We start from the raw sequence: 16786 nt of genomic DNA, 5'->3' as shown, positions 1-16786 counted from the left end.
TGTGTTTTTTTAACGACTTTTGAAATGTTCTAATTCGTATAACATCCTCGTCATGTGTCCTGATGATGTCACTCCACCTGTAATATATTCACAAACACTATACTCACAAACACCTTACACGACTTGGATTTTGGATTTTGGTTTAAAATGTGTATTTTTTTTATGAATTTTAATTTCTGAAATATTTAAAAAACAATTAACCTCCTTTGACACAGGTCAGACTTATGTTACCAGCATGCCTACCTTAATGAATCATGGCAAAGCACTTGCACTACCCACTAGGCCACATCTCAGCCTGCTTTGCTGCTATTTAATATGCAGCAATCAACAGTTTTAATAAGTGACCATAACCTGTAGATGTGGGATTTGAACCCATGCGCTTGGTGTTGCCAAGATCCTGCTCTGTTAATTGTGCTACAGGACTTACTCCAAATGATCTGGAAGGCTTATATGACATTTGGATTACTAACTCAAAGGACATGTCTGTCTCCAAACAAAGACTCTCTCATTGGATTGTCGATGCGATTGCCCTCGCCCATGAGTTACAGGGTGTGCAATGCCCCATCGGTGTGAAAGCGCATTCGACCAGAGGCATGGCCTCTTCATTGGCATGACAGGACATATGTTTAGCAGCAGGTTGTTCTTCGCAAAGCCCATTTGCCAGGTTTTATAACCTAGATGTGGCCTCTCTCTTTTCACAGGTTCACACTGTCTAAGAGAGCTAACTGAACCTACACTCAGCAGATTTTTCACCAGCCTTTGTCCATTTCACACTTTAGAGGCACTCCCTCACTTTGCCTGCCAATTTTCGAACGAATGTCCAATATAAAAACAACTTTAGTGAATGCTTTGAGTGTTTAAACATGTGTTAAATGCAGAAAATACTGTGAGTATTTAAGCAAGTACTTGAGTGCATAAAATGCTGTGAATGATATTAGCATGCATTAAGGTGATGTATGCTTAAAGGTGCACTCAGCGATTCCTAAGAAACACTGCTGATATTCGAACTCAACTACCAAAACAAACACACCCCTCCCTTCAGTGCTCCTTTGGAAGCTCCGCCCCCAAATTCATGCACGCAAATTCATTCCTTTTACCTCTCTGAGGTCTCTCCACCGCTGAAAAGCCTTGCCGATGTTGACACAGCTCCTAGCTCTTGACTTATCATAATCCTTCTTTTTTTAGTTTATATTCATCTGACCTTTTTCTCTTGGTCTGTTTCTCAGCCATTTGTCCTCCTTGAAGTTTAGAAAGTTCGCATCAGCCTGATTTGCCATCGCTCTTCTAATGAATTTTCCTCTTGCTTTGCCCCCACCCCCAATCCTGTGCACGCACAAGAACCACTCCCTGTTGCTGATTGGCTGGAGTAGTGTTGTATGGATCAGTCCGATCCACTTTGTTTTTGTCCCATTTACAGAGCCAGGGCTGTGTACAAATACTAGATTTTTTTTTCAGCCCACCCACAGAACAGACAGCCAGCAGAAAAGTGTATTGGATTAGAATTACTGAGTGGGTAAGCTAATGTTCTCTTTGTATTTTCTTTTGACATTAGCCTCTACCCTATGTCATTTGTCATATTTCATAACCATATTTCATTTTTGTAATGACTGTTTTTTTTAAATACGGCCCTATCAACCACTGTTTCCCCCTCCCCCCCACTTTTTTTTTTTTTTTTTAATAACAGCCATCAGAATAAAACCCCAAAAGATATATATATATTTTTTATTCTGTGTGGTTTAAATACGGCCCTATCAACCACTGTTTCCCCCTCCCCCCACCTTTTTTTTTTTTTTTTTTTTTAATAACAGCCATCAGAATAAAACCCCAAAAGATATATATATATTTTTTATTCTGTGTGGTTTATTCACAAGCCACCAGCTACATTTTGATTAGAAAATGTATGTATTTATTGAATACGTATGTGTGTGTGTGTGTGTGTGTGTGTGTGTGTGTGTGTGTGTGTGTGTGTGTGGTCCACACTGTGGACTTTCCACCTGGAAACTGGAGCTCTTATGTAACCAAAGTTCAACTACACTTCATGCTTTGGACACTAGGAGCAGTGGTTTTAATTTCTGTAAGCACAGACCAATTTCAACTGAACAACTTTCGACCTATTGTTGCCAAATTCATAGTGTGATCAGTCTGTTGCAGATGCCAAAACTTTACCTCACAAACTAAATGGAGCAAGTACAGTTTGAGACCAGCTAATAGTCCACCCAAGTCTAATAAAAGTATACGCATCACCAGGGGTGGACTGGCCATAGGGAGAAATGGGACTTTTCCTGGTGGGCCGGCTGCAAAACGGGGCAGAACGGGTGGCAATATGCTGAAACGAGCCACTGCATTATGCCGAAAAGGCCGCGGCTGGCTGAAGAGGGCCACAAAACGGCACTGCAATATGCCGAAGGGGGTCACGATGTGCAGAAGAGGACAGCGACTCACCATAGGTGTATATAGCGAAACCGGACAGTAGATTATACAAATTTATGGTAATATCCAACAACTACTCCCAACCCTTAGTACGCGCCTAACTGCAACACAACCACAGAGATGTTGTAATGTATTATTCAGGCAGACAAATTCATCAAAAGAAAATGAATCAAAATTCTAAAGTGGGGTTTGTCACCTGAAAAGCCAATGTCTAGTCTCTCTGGCTCAACATAAATCTCTGGACGGCTTGGATATATATATATATATGTTGTCACAACAATGCATGTGCTTACCTTCATATTCATCACTCACGTTACATATTCTACAGGATATGCAAATATGAAATGTGGAAAGCATGATGTTTAAAAAGTTCTGAGTAAGATTTAAAGCATTGAATGGAAAAAAAATGCAGTTTACGTCAATGTGGAAAATTTATATTTGAAAGTTTGATACTGTATTTACATTAATGCAAATCATCTTATAGGATACAATACACACACATATACAATCAGGCTAACAAAGACTGACAACTAAACACATTTACCAAAGTTATAAAATAGAAAAAAAATCTAATCATTTCAGCATGATTAAAATTGAAAAAAAAAAAAAAAAAAAAAAAGAAAATACTCTGTACAGTTTATAATGAAATTATCACCTGAAGAGCAAATTCACAAATGATCTCTATAAATTTGACACTGGAATTCCACAGGTGTACTTTGGAATGCAATATACAAAAAGGTGGCACTGGGTCATTAATCAAGTGTTTTATTGGAAGAAGAAACCAAAAACAAATAGCAACCGCTTATAACAATAACATCTGATAAACACGCAGAATAGGTTTGATCTGTATCTTAGTAAATAGGAGATTTTGGATTTTTAAGCATGTCAGTTTCAGGTGGCGCACAGCTCTAAATAAAGAGAATGTCACACTGCGAGACACACCATGTTCTGGTATCATAAACCCATATTTAGATGAAAGAGAAAATTCATCAGAAAGTAATAAAAAAGCAGAATTTAAAACTTTTCCCATTTAATAAAAGAAAAAAAAAAAAAAGAAAAAAAAAACCGTTGGCATCAGTTAAACACAGAGGTCAGCAAAATATACGCTTCAGTTCTGTGTGTGTGTGCATGTGTGTGTAAAACAGTTGCAGGTTTTATGGAGAACAAAGGCAGAGAAGTTTCACAGTCCGGTGCAGATAAAGAACAGGTTGCAAAAAACCAGCCAGAATGAAACAAAAAAAACTAATAAACCAGATAATTGAAGCAGCTTGGTTTTGCAGCACAGTGAGGAATCCTGTGATAATTAAAGGCACAAACATCATAACCATGGTCAAAGTAGTTATTAGAATAAGGTAAAATGCTCTTCTCTTCATGTGGTTTTCCTCCTCTCTCTCTCTCCTTCTCTCTCCTGGTCCTGACTGCTTGAGAGCTCTGAGAACAGCCGAAAGGCAAAACAACTGAATGGAGAGGAAGAGTATGAACTGCAGTGAGAAGAACCATGCAAATGCACGCATGTTAGATAACAAAAATGTGATCATGCAGACCAAACAGGAGCCAAAACTGATTAGCCAGATAGCAATGGAACAGACCATTTTATATCTGAGAGGTTTGAACTTCAGAAAGGTTACAGGATGAACCACTGCCAGGTAACGCTCAACACAGATCAGACAGTGAAACAGAGGACGACCAGTGATGCCTAGCCCAAGTAAAAATCTCTGTAATGTCAGTAAACTTGGAAACATTTTTGACAGTAGAAAAACCAATGAATTGAGAGAGAACAATTTCTCACAAATAGTGAGATTTAGGATGGAGAACTCGGATGCAATTCCACTCCCTCTTCCTGTGGCTATCAGCCACAAAACAAAGGAATGTGTAGGAATACCGATGATTAGATTGAAGCTCGCCACACCAATCCTGAGGCTTTCCAATATCAAAATATCCTTTGTTGTGTGGTTTGTAGAAGGAACCTCAGATGAGGTGATGTTCCCAATGGAGTTGTTCATCTCCTCAATGTCCCTCTCTCTATATAAATTATGTAAAAATATATTATATTATTTTATAATTATATTAAAAACAAATATTAAAAATGTGTAATTGTAAAGAGAGAAGTCTACCAAGATATTTAAACAGTTAAATGCTAGTAACATCACACACAATCAACAAGGATTAGATTGTGAAGCTATATTTTCAGCTAATTTCCCCCATAAAAAAATTAAAGAAGCAGTTCACTTTAATACTAAATGATCCAAAATATGATACAGTCTTACAATCCTTCTAGATCCAATAAAAGGTGATGAAATATTTACAGGCAAAAATAATCCTTTCTCAAGCACTTTCATTCAAGTCCTTGGTTCTGGAATTTGCTATAGTATGTGCAGTATATATTAATGCAAAATACATATAATATCCCTAACATAGGAAATCGAACTAAATAATTTGATACTTGCATATTATTTTATAATCCTTCATTTAGCAGATGCTTTTAAAATAAAATAAAGGTGGAGAAAAAACAAATAAAAACTTCAAGTAGCTTTTCTTTGGAAACAGAGCTCAGTCTCATTTTACTCAATAAGCTGATCCATCTTAAATCTCCATAACCTGTTTAATGTAACTTATAATGGCAGTGATATTGTTAAATATTATGCTATTATTATTAGGCTAATGAAAATAAATACAATTTAAGAGAGTTTGTCACCTGAAGAGCGAATGCCCAGTCAATCCGTATAGTGAAATGAAACTCTTCATTGTGTTTGCCGCAATCAGGATATATGAGCATGGTTGCATAAAATATCTCACTTACACGTGACATGCAAGAGTTTAGAATGATGAACACATGGTTCAAAAAGCCACACTGTTGTCTGAAGAAACTTTTAAAATGGAACATGTTGTTTATTTTCAAGTGTAAATGTACAGTATATAATAAGGATAAAATTTGGACATTAATATACAAAAAAACTATTTTCAACTACAGACTAAGTTGCAGAGGAAAGTACACATCTGATCTGGGCTCTAGTTTAGAGGCAGAAAAAAAAAACTATTCATCTGAAATAAAATGGCAATTCTGGTAATAAATGAAGTTATTTTAGTAAATAAAAAATAAAATAAATAAATAAAAAAAAATCATAAATGAAAATAAAATTGAGAAAAAGAGAAAAATGCAGGCAATAGAAACAAAATACAAAATTCTGGAAAAGACAGAGATAAAAGTCAGTTTGCTGTGGTGAATGTCTATAAATAAACAGAATAATGAACGGCAGAGGGCCACATTAACATGATCACCAACCCTAAAGGAACAGAGACAGTTTAGCTAAAATAAATTGATATTCCACTCCACAAATGTTTGCCAATGAAAGTAGCATATATAAAATTAAAGGTGAAATGTGTCATTTTAATAAACAAATCTTGTCCTATTCCAGATTAATGTGAAGAGAGAAACATACAGTAAGAAAGACATTCGTAGGTTGTCTTACCAAGGAGTGTTTACACTGGCTGTGAGAAAATGTCAAAACATTGGTCCATTTATTTCTGCAGTTCGACATGTCAGCTTCTGACTCAGCCAATGGGTTTGGAGCGGAGCTACCTGTTTGTCAAAAAATGCCAGATCGAGGGCAGGGTTAAAAAGGGCAGTATGACATGGGAAACCTGTTTGGAATCAATCATTACTTTTTTAATTCCATTTGATTAGAGGCTCAAAAATTACATACTGCACCTTGAAGAAAATAGATCGCAGTATCATGTTTATGAGGAACATGGGCTAAAGAGTTTTCCAGCCTGACGCAGATATTGCACAGGCTGAACAAAGCCACCCAGAATAAAACCTGTCAACCAAAAGTCCTGTGTTTCTCAATATCATTTTGAATTGAAACACTTACAAATCCAGAGATGAGTAATGGGACAAATATTACAACCATGGTCACAGTAGTTATTAGAATGAGATAAATGCTCTTCTCTTTATGTTGTTTTCCTCCTCTCTCTCTCCCTCTCTCTCCTGGTCCTGACTGCTTCAGAGCTCCAAGAACAGCCGAAAGGCAAAACAACTGAATGGAGATGAAGAGCAGGAACTGCAGTGAGTAGAACCACAAATATGAAATATAGTTGATTGAACTTAAACTAAGCACGCAGAAAGAACAGGAGCTAAGAGTAATGATCCAGGCCGCAGTGGAACGGATCACTCTGTATCTGAGAGGTTTGAACTTCAGAAATGTAACAGGATGAACCACTGTCAGGTAATGCTCAACACAGATCAGACACTGAAACAGAGGACGACCAGTGACGCCTAATCCTACTGAAAACTGGGTTAATGTTGTGAGACTTTGAAAAACAGTCGACAGTAGGGTTAACAAACAATTCAAAGAATAAGATATTTCACAGATAGAGAGATTGAGTGTGAAGAACTCCGATGCAAAGCAATGCCTCTTCCTCTTCCTGTGACAATGAGCCATGCAACATAGGAGTGTGTAGGAAGACCAAACAGGAAAAGGATGCTGAAAAGATCAAGTTCTACACTGCCCAGCGACCAAGCAAAACGAATTGTGGAGTTCGTGAATGCTACAAGTGTGGTTGAGTTCACCATAGAGCCATTCATTTTCTCTTTGTCTTGCCACTCAGATGTGGAATAAAACAAAATAAATAGTTGCAGCTGTGATATATGGGAGGAGATATGTGTAAATATGTAAGTCTGTTGCCATTGTATTAATTTTTCAATACGTTCCTGTCTGTAATTCTACACAGTTTTCAAATTAGTGCAAATACAACATGTCTAATAATTGTAATATACTGTATTATTCAGCAGAAAAATTAAGAAAGGATTCCAAAAATGTGTCACCTGAAGAGCGAAATGAGTTTCTCTTGATCTACATAAATCTGTGTCTTGTTTTGTTGGCTGACTCGGTGGCAGATTTAGGCACAGGCAACATGGGCAGCCGCCCGGGGCAGCATCTTGCCGGGGGCGGCACGGACCCCTTCCGTTCTTGTGCTGGTGAGTTGGGCTCTAATTTGGATTTTGGATAAAGATTTTACTACCCATCGCACTGTTTTGCCAACTCAATGCTTGCAATATAGTGTCCAATTGTTATTTTGCCTTTAAATTTTGACAATGACATCTGTTTTGAATGTTAACTTCTGTTTTGTTTCTCTTTTTTTTAGGAGCTGGGTACTTGAGGCAGGGAGGCTTGTTTGTGTATGTGTGTGTTTTATTATTATTATTATTATTATTATTTAAACAAAAAAAAAAAGAAAAAAAAAAGAAACCTTTTTAATGAAATAATCAAAAAGAACTGTCCATTAATAAGCCAATTCTGAATAATAATAATAATAATAATAATAATAATAATAATAATAATAATTTAGTACCAATTGTTAAAAAGAAAAGTATAATAAATATTTTATTAGTTGACATCAATTAAGCATACAAGTTGGCAGTATATATATATATATATATATATTTTTTTTTTTTTTTTTTTTTTTTTGTAAAACACACAAGTTTTACAGAGATCGGAGGCAGGAGAGTTTCCCTGCCTCCGATTAAAAAATTAATATGAAACAACTTGTTGTTGCAGAACAGTGAGGAATTACATGATAATGAAAGGCACAAACATGATAACCATGGTCTCAGTAGTGATTAGATTGAGATAAAATGCTCTTCTCTTCATGTGGTTTCCATCCTCTCTCTCTCTCTCCATGTCCTGAGTGCTTCAGAGCTCTGAGAACAGCCAAGCTGCAAAACAGCTGAATGGAGAGGAAGAGTAGGAACTGAAATGAGTAGAACCATGCAAACGCATACTTGTTTGACAATATTAAGGTGAACATGCAGTGCATGCAAGAGCCAAGACTTGCAATCCAGACGATAACACAACACGCGTTACACGTACCTCTGTATCTGAGAGGTTTAAACTGCAGAAAGGTTACATGATGAACCACTGCCAGGTAACGCTCAACAAAGATCAGACACTGAAACAGAGGATGCCCAGTGATGGCTAGCCCAATTAAAAACCTCTGTAATATCAAAACATTTTGAAATATTTGTGACAGTTGACCAGTGAGTTTAGACAGAAAATTGTCTCACAAACAGTGAGATTAAAGATAAAGAACTCGGATGTAATTCCACTTCCTCTTCCTGTGGAAATAAACCACAAAATATAGGAGTGTGTAGGAAGACCAAACATGAGATTGAAGCTTGCCACTACAATATTGATCCAAATATTTAAATGTCCTGTGCTGTGAGGTTTGTAGAAAGAAGAACCTCAGATGAGGTGATGTTCCCAATGGATTTCAATGTTCACAGTGGAGTTCAATGTCTCAATGTCCCTCTAAAATAAATACAAAAATATATATTTGTGCATATGTACAGAGATAAGATGTGCAAAAGGGTGACACAATACCATTAAAATCATACAATCAACAAGATTATGAAGGTATATTAGCACATTTCCCACATTTAAAGACACTGCATAATTAAATACTAAATTATCCAAAGGAAGATAGACAAACAATGCTTCTTTTTTCCAAGAAAATGTGTAAAAATAAATAAATAAATAAATACAATAAAATAAAGATTTAAGAAAATGAAATTAAAGTGTTTAATGAAACTAATAAACCGTTTTACTCTGTACACTAATCTGTCTATGTCCAGAATGGCTCGCTGCCGGCCGCCTGGAGCGGTGGAGCCACTGCCAAGGGCAGCTCCCTACCGGCCGCCAGAACGCGGAGGGGCGTTCCATCCGCCAGGGGTTGGAGGACTTGCTCCGGTCCGCCCAGGGATGTGCGGCTGTCATCCGCCAGAGGGTGGATGAGTGATTGAGAACCAGACGACGGCGTGTCTGGGAACTGGCGAACAAGAGCTCTCTCTCTCACTGTCGCTCTGCCTTGCCCTTTCCCTCTCCTCTTTTTTGTTTTGTTTTTGTTTTTCCCTCCCTTTGTCTCCCTCCCCAGCTCTAGAGGTGGGGAAAAGCCTGCCGGCAGGCGGGGCCAAAAGTCTCTCTAAATCGACATAAATCTGTGCTATTTCGTAGACTGACTTCACAGCTATTGTGTGCATAGATTCAAATGTTGCTTGTCACATAAAACAACAAAAACATGCAAATATTTAAAGTGTAAAATGTGAGGTTTGAAAAAGACAAACAGTTTGTACTCATTGTTTGTACATTATTTGTACAGAAAGCAATGTGTTTAACTTCTATTTGTAATATTTAAAATTGAATGCTTAGCTAAATTGTTAAACAGTCAAGTGACCAAATCAATATTTGTGGCATGAATCCATCGTAAATATTGTGGCTTTTTTTCAGTGTTACTCTGCGAAAGCAACTTAATCCTACCCAGTCCTACCAAACCTATTAATAACACTTTATTGAAAAACAGTCACTAAATAAATCATGACACATGTATACATTTAATAAACACATTTCTGACAGATGAAGAATGGAGACCCAGTAAAAATTAGACAAAGTTTCCAAAAGAATTCAACAAGTTCAATTTCAATCATGTTCAGAAATAAAAAGTTTGCTCAGTGCAAAAACTCCACCAAAAAAAGGAAAAAATGCCTCGGAAACTTAAAATGTGGAGGCCAAAAATGTGCTCATAATGAATTATTCTGCTGTTGTTTTTAGTATTATTATTTGTAACCAGGGATTAAAAATGTTTCAAGGAACAATAATGAAAACTGAAAACGAATGAAATCTTTGGCAGAACATAATAGAAAATGGGAATAAAGTGATTTTCAATTGTTCCGGAGTGAGAAAGTTATTTTTAAATGCTGGTAACCTGTTATAACTGGTTAATTTTGTTCAGATAATTTTCCATGAAAGCAAATACCAAAGGGTTTTTCACAGTACATTTTTGGAACTGCACTTCATGTGCTTTGATCCTGAAGGACATTGTGCATCACACATTTATTTGCCTAATTGCCCTTTGTGGATGTTGCATCCTGTGAATGGAGACCTTTTTTAACAATGTATAATTAGTACTGTACATGCACGGCTAATCCAGATATTCAGTTGTTTCCAAGTCTTCACTGAATTAAGTTAGATATGAAGCATTCATACAGATTTGATGCTGCCGGGTTTTGATTGATGCTTGATCAATGATACTTAACTGTTAATTAACTGTATGCTTGTTATGATTTCTATGCTGATAAATCCACCACACAGGAAAGATTTTAATGGCTGATTTTTATTTTTATTTTGGCAACACTGCAACTGTTATTTCACCTACCCCTTAGCGCAGAGTACTGTCATTTTACAAAGAACGTTATTAACCGTTCTTTTATTTTGTTCTAACCAATAACCATTTGAAAAGGAGACTGCAGAACTTCTGAACCAGAACAAAAAATATATAGTTTTTGCTCAGAACGAACCGAATAAAACACATTTAGCTTTTAGTCCTTGTTAACATCTGACATGGTTCATAATATTCTATTTTAGTCCTACTTATACATACAATGCTGGCATTAAATATAAGTTAATTTTGATTTAATTCTTAGGGTATGATGTTAGAAATAGCCAATCTTGAGAATTTGTCTTGATAAATTTATTAAATTAATTAACTGTTATAATATGCCCTCTCAAAAGGTTAAACAAATGCCCCTTAAATTCAAATCCTTGGGGGAAATATTGACCCTTCATGTAATAGCTCATTTCTGACACTGATTTTAATTCACTTAACTAACCCAAAATGTTTTTATTGTGTAACTTAGTGGTTTAGTTTTATAATGCAAGGTTTTGTAACAATGTTGCAGGTTTTATGGTGAACAGCGGCAGGAGAGTTTCCCAGTCCGGTGCAAATATAAAACAGGCTGTACAAAACCAGCCATTAAAAAACAAATTTGACTGATCATCCACAGGATGGGAATATTCTGGTGTGTCAGAACTCTGTAGAATCCTGTGACAGTGGATGGGATATATATAATAACCATGGACACAGTAATTAATAAAATGATATAAAACGCTCTTCTCTTTATGTGGTTTTCCTCCTCTCTCTCTCTCCCTCTCTCTCCTGGTCCTGACTGCTTCAGAGCACTGAGAACAGCCGAACAGCAGAACAACTGAATGGAAGGAAAAAGTAGCAACTGCACAGAGAAGAACCACATAAAAATATAAAACTTAACTGAGATTATAAACATGCAGAAAAAACAGGAGCCAAAAATAATGATCCAGGCGGCAAAAGAACAGATCAATCTGTATCTGAGAGGTTTGAGGTTCAGAAAGGTTACAGGATGAACCACTGCCAGGTAACGCTCGACACACATCAGACATTGAAACAGAGGACGGCCAGTAATGCCTAGTCCTAATAAAAACTGCATCAGTGTAGAAAGAATTGGAAATCTTGTTGTCAATATAGTGAACAAAGAATTCAGACAGAGAACGATCTCACAAACAGAAAGACTGAGGTTGAAGAACTCTGATGCAATTCCATTTCCTCTTCCTGTGACAATGTGCCATATAACATAGGAGTGTGTAGGAAGACCAAGCATGAAATGGAAGCTCAGTGTACAAATGTTTAGCATTCCCATTTGATTAAATGTAGATGTTGTGAGGTTTGTAGATGCTTCAGGTGTTGTGAAGTTCATTGTAGAGACATCCAATAGCTCCATGTCTATCTTCTCAGCTGAGAAGATCAGACAATATATGAATGAATAAGAACTTGTTATAATTCTAGTAATTACAATGTGTTGGTTGTCAATTAAACTAAAAAAAATAAGAAAGAGCCCAGAACCATTTTATTCAATTACTAATTCATTTAACATGCCCATTACCCCTACAATATGTCGCTAACCACAGAGGCATTATGTATAGCTCAGTAAAATAAAAGAAAACAAATAGGAAAGAAGAGTCTGTCACCTGAAAGTGAATGCTCAGTCCCTCTGGATAGACAAAAATCTCACTGCTGTTTTGTAGAATGACTTCACAGATCAGATGAAAGATGACAAATTTGAACAAAAACAGTAGTTATATTAACAATTATATTAAAATTTTTCATAGTGTCATTTTCTTTTCACCCTTCTGTTTGGTAAGCACTGTTTACCTTGCTTATATGGATGGCACGTCCCTGGTTTACCTGCACCATCTTACACTGTTTATCCTCAATAAGCCAACCACGTGTGTGGTCATGTAAACGCCTTTAATCAGGATAAGGTCATAACAGTTTAAGCATAAACCAATTGGCACAAAGATTTTCGCCCACTACCTCGATTTTGCGTTGCATGTATATACCGCTATATAGGATACCTCTATAGTATACTGCTGTTCTTAGCAGCTTTTCAAATGAGTGCTAGCATTGTATGCATGCCTTTTTACCTGCTGACATTAAAAACAGAAGAGAATAATGCAATGATTTCAAAGCGTGGTTTATTGCATTGTTATCTTTAGTTTTTCATAATTTTTAAAAAAGTACGAAATTTCATGTATTCCATCATTAATCCTTTCGCATGTCCAATCAAACCGGCGTGATTACACTAGGCTGGGCTCAGTCGCTTACAATCAAACTGGTTTGATCTGCATCGTGCTGCTGTTTACCAGCAAACGAGGGACTGAAGTGGTATTCGTAATGAACCAGCTGCTCAAATAGTCTTTTCAACATCACATTATCTTTATTTTTATGTTACAAACATTCAAACAATCACTAAATAAAAGTACAAAGCCATTACCGTTGGAGTGCAACTATTCAGTCCACTCAAGCCTTCTCCCATTCCATCAGTCACTCATTCTAACCACTTCCGGGGCTGGGAAAGTGGAAGGGCTAGTTTGTTAGAACCTTCTATGCTCCTCATTTTGTATGCTTATTTGATGATACGAGCTCCGAATCCCATCTTTCGTTGCAACGAAAATATGGCGGTGATTATAGCCGACAAGCACAACCGTGATTGCATCTTATCTACCATAATCAATTATTATTAACATATAAAAACCACATTATACTGTATGTTTGATAATATATAATCTTACGTTCAGTGCACCTGATGTGATATAATCTGTCCTCCAGTGCATCTGCTCTGAAGTTTAAGGTAAGATTTTTTTATTTTTTTATTACATCGCACAGTAAAGAACTCACATTGGAAGATCCGTCAGTACAGGAGAATCTCACGTGCGAAAAGGTTAAAAAGGTGTATATTATAATGCATACATATATTTTGTTACATGTTAATTATTTACATGCATAATTTATACCATTTACAAATATTTACATTAATTTGTAGAGCAAGTGCTAAAACGGTTCTGTCTCTTTAAGAATAGCGCCAGTTCAGCAGAAGTGTTTTGGATGAGCGCATATAAATGAGAGTGGACTCGCGTAGCTTCTTTACTAACTCCATGCTATATGTACTTAATTAGAATTAAATGCTTTTTTTGTTGTTGTTTTTTATCAACAACAGACTGTAAAGACCAGAAAGGGTATTAAAAAAAGAATCTCGGTGCTGAACTTCATCGCTATAAAACTCAATCACTGGTGAGTGAAATTTACCAGCCAGTGGCTAATCATACATTTTAGTCACGTTTTAGTGATTTCCTCGCATTGTAGAGGTTGAGGAAAAGATCGATCTTGGGATTTAAGAATCAATATTGAGATCGTTCAAATGAAGATTGCGATGCATCAGAAAATATATATTTTTACCCAGCCCTGGTACAGAATGACACAATTAAAAAATGATAACATTTGGCCTGGTGATGGATAAGCGCTAAAAGTGTTTTCATCCGAAAATGCCACTAAGACATTCTGGTGTTAAACTAATTTAGATTAAACTAATTTTAGCTGCAAAAAAATATATACATTTAATTTATCATTTCTAATAGATGCAAGTATAACTTAACACAATGGCACAGTTGCAGGTTTTATGGATAACAGAGGCATGAGAGTTTGCCAGTCTGGTGCAAATAAAAAACAGGCTGCACAAAACCAGCTAGCATAAAACAAATAAAACTAATTGACCAGAGGACTTGAATTGACTGGTGTGCCAAAACAGTGAGGACTCCTGTGACTGTAAATGGAACATATGTGATAACCATTCTCACAGTACTTATTAATATGATATAAAATGCTCTTTTCTTCACGTTGTTTTCCTCCTCTCTCCCTCTCCCTCTGTCTCCTGGTCCTGACTGCTTCAGAGCTCTGAGAACAGCCAAAAGGCAAAACAACTGAATGGAGAGGTACAGGAGGAATTGAATGACGAAGAACCATGTATAAATAAAATGATTAAATGAGGCCAAAAGAAACATGCAGCACAAACTGGAGCCAAAACTAATGATCCAGGCCACAGTAGAACAGATCACTCTGTATCTGAGAGGTTTGTATTTCAAAAAGGTTACAGGATGAACCACTGCCAGATAACGCTCAACACACACCAGACACTGAAACAGAGGATGACCAGTGATAAGTTCTCCTAAACAAAACTGCATTAAGGTTGCAAGACTAGGAAACCAGTTTGTCAAAAGAGTGAACATAGAATTCAGAGAGAAAAGTATTTCACAGACAGAGAGATTGAGGCTGAAGAACTCCAATGCCATTCCACTTCCTGTTTCTGTGATGATAAGATATATAATATAGGAGTGTGTAGGAAGACCAAACATGAAGCTGAAGCTCAACATAGACATTTCTAGTGTGCCCATTTGCCAAAATGCAGATCCTGTGAGGTTGATGGATGAATGAGGTGTCCTGAAATTCACGATGGAGTTATTCATTTCCACCATCTTCTCAGTTCAGGAGTTCAAAGAGCAGATGAACAAATAATGTTGCACTGTTTATCTATGGAAAGAAAGAAGTGTAATATACCAGAATTAGGGTTAGTGGCCAGACTGCTTGGAAATCCATTAAAACAGAAGCAGTTGACACAAGATCTGAAGGTTAATTAATACACATTGGCAGAAATCATTTTAATACACCCCGGTGTTTGAACCAAAAAAGAAATGGATTCAAATGTTAAACAACTCCATAACACAATTGTACACATTTAAATAATGTGCTGTTAAATTTCAAAAACTATGCTAATACAGAAAACGTAATCATTTTATACCCCTTAAATGGGTTTAAAGAAACTGTTCAAAGAATCCAACAGAGCTCAGCCCAAAGTTTACTCAATTAACCCATCTAATATGCCCATAACCACTTTATGCCTGATAACCTCAGTGACTCAGAAAAAAATCTATGAATCAAATTAGAAAGAGGAGTTTTCTTTCACCTGAAGAGTGAAAGATCAGTCTCTCTGGCATGACATTAATCTCTCGGCTGTTTTGTAGTTTGACTTCACAGTTGTCACAAGTATACACAGTATATGTATGGTTTCATATTCCAAACATCACTCAACATGTGAGCTATGCAAATTTAAAGTGAATATCATTTAAGTTAAAAACACATTTACTAGTGTTGCTAGTGCTCGAATGGAAAAATAAATAAATAATGATGATAATAATAATAATAATAATAATAATAATAATAATGTGCTGATACGCCCTTTGTTTGCATATGGGCTGCAAAAGATATAGTATTTATAGTAAGTGAATAAAATAAAAAAAATGCTGTTTATTGAAAAACAAATCACAAATCTTCTTGAACAATCAACATGGATCTGAAGCTGTGCTAATGAAAGACTGCCAGAAAATGGCAGATATGCACATTTTTAGACTGAGAAATGGAAAGGTTCTCTGAACAAGTCATATATGTTTTCACATACACGTGTACATTCGTTCATTAAGTTTAGTTCTTATCAAATCATCTCTATATCACTGCAAACCTTTTGTCATAGAAATTATTTTATTGGAAAAACAAAATAAAACCCCCATTTCACATAAACAAACATACATTAGCTTTATGACTATGTTAAAATAAATAAGACAATCAAGATAAAGTCAACTTGTGGTGGTGGGCCTTTCTGAATAAACAGAACAGTCAATAACTGAGGAGGGACACACTTACATGTGTCTAATTTGGAGAGGAAACTAAATTTAGCTGAGGGAAAAACTGTAATTTATCATATTCAGATCCAATAATAAATGTCATTAACAAGTGAAATAAGGATCATTGAGTAATTCAACAAAAAGTTTGTAGGTTTTAAGGAGAAAAGCCAGTCTCCTTAAGACTTGTGTTGTTGTGGAGTTTGTGGATGCTTCATGGATGCTTCAGCTGTGGCAGAGCTCAATGTTGAGTTCATTTCCTCATCTTCTCAGCTCAAATTCTTAAGAGAAATAATTATTAGCTGAAAATGTGATCCATTTCAAAAGGGAAGTGTAAATGTACCTAATATATTTGCACACACACACACACACACACACACAAAGGCATGAAAGAAGTTAAAAATCAACATAATTTGTAAGAATTTAATGCATTCAGGTCTCTATTTCTTTTAATCTAAAATAACCACAGCATTCCAAAATTA

The 16786-nt window shown here is 36.2% G+C and overlaps 3 protein-coding genes across 3 annotated transcripts; all 3 read right to left on the bottom strand.

Annotated features, from left to right (window-relative positions):
* Nucleotides 1-3584: 3584 nt before the first annotated feature.
* On the bottom strand, nucleotides 3585-4433 carry LOC127430955 (C-C chemokine receptor type 8-like). Its single transcript, XM_051681083.1, has one exon. It carries the CDS (start codon nucleotides 4431-4433, stop codon nucleotides 3585-3587), a length of 849 nt encoding a protein of 282 aa, XP_051537043.1.
* Nucleotides 4434-11164: 6731 nt separating this feature from the next.
* Nucleotides 11165-12016, bottom strand: LOC127430954 (chemokine XC receptor 1-like). The gene has a single exon (XM_051681082.1). The coding sequence runs from the start codon at nucleotides 12014-12016 to the stop codon at nucleotides 11165-11167; it is 852 nt and encodes a 283-aa protein (XP_051537042.1).
* Nucleotides 12017-12018: 2 nt separating this feature from the next.
* LOC127430953 (G-protein coupled receptor 4-like) lies at nucleotides 12019-15104 on the bottom strand. Its single transcript, XM_051681081.1, has 3 exons — nucleotides 14347-15104; nucleotides 12448-12541; nucleotides 12019-12030 (listed from the first exon to the last, which is right to left on the bottom strand). The coding sequence occupies exons 1-3, from the start codon at nucleotides 15102-15104 to the stop codon at nucleotides 12019-12021; spliced, it is 864 nt and encodes a 287-aa protein (XP_051537041.1).
* Between the last annotated feature and the right edge of the window lie 1682 nt (nucleotides 15105-16786).

This window comes from Myxocyprinus asiaticus, chromosome 40 (genome assembly GCF_019703515.2).
Source record: "Myxocyprinus asiaticus isolate MX2 ecotype Aquarium Trade chromosome 40, UBuf_Myxa_2, whole genome shotgun sequence".
In the NCBI taxonomy this organism is placed as follows: domain Eukaryota; kingdom Metazoa; phylum Chordata; class Actinopteri; order Cypriniformes; family Catostomidae; genus Myxocyprinus; species Myxocyprinus asiaticus.
The sequence above is the reverse complement of the archived record's forward strand: the minus strand, read 5'-3'. Positions and strand labels throughout refer to the sequence as shown.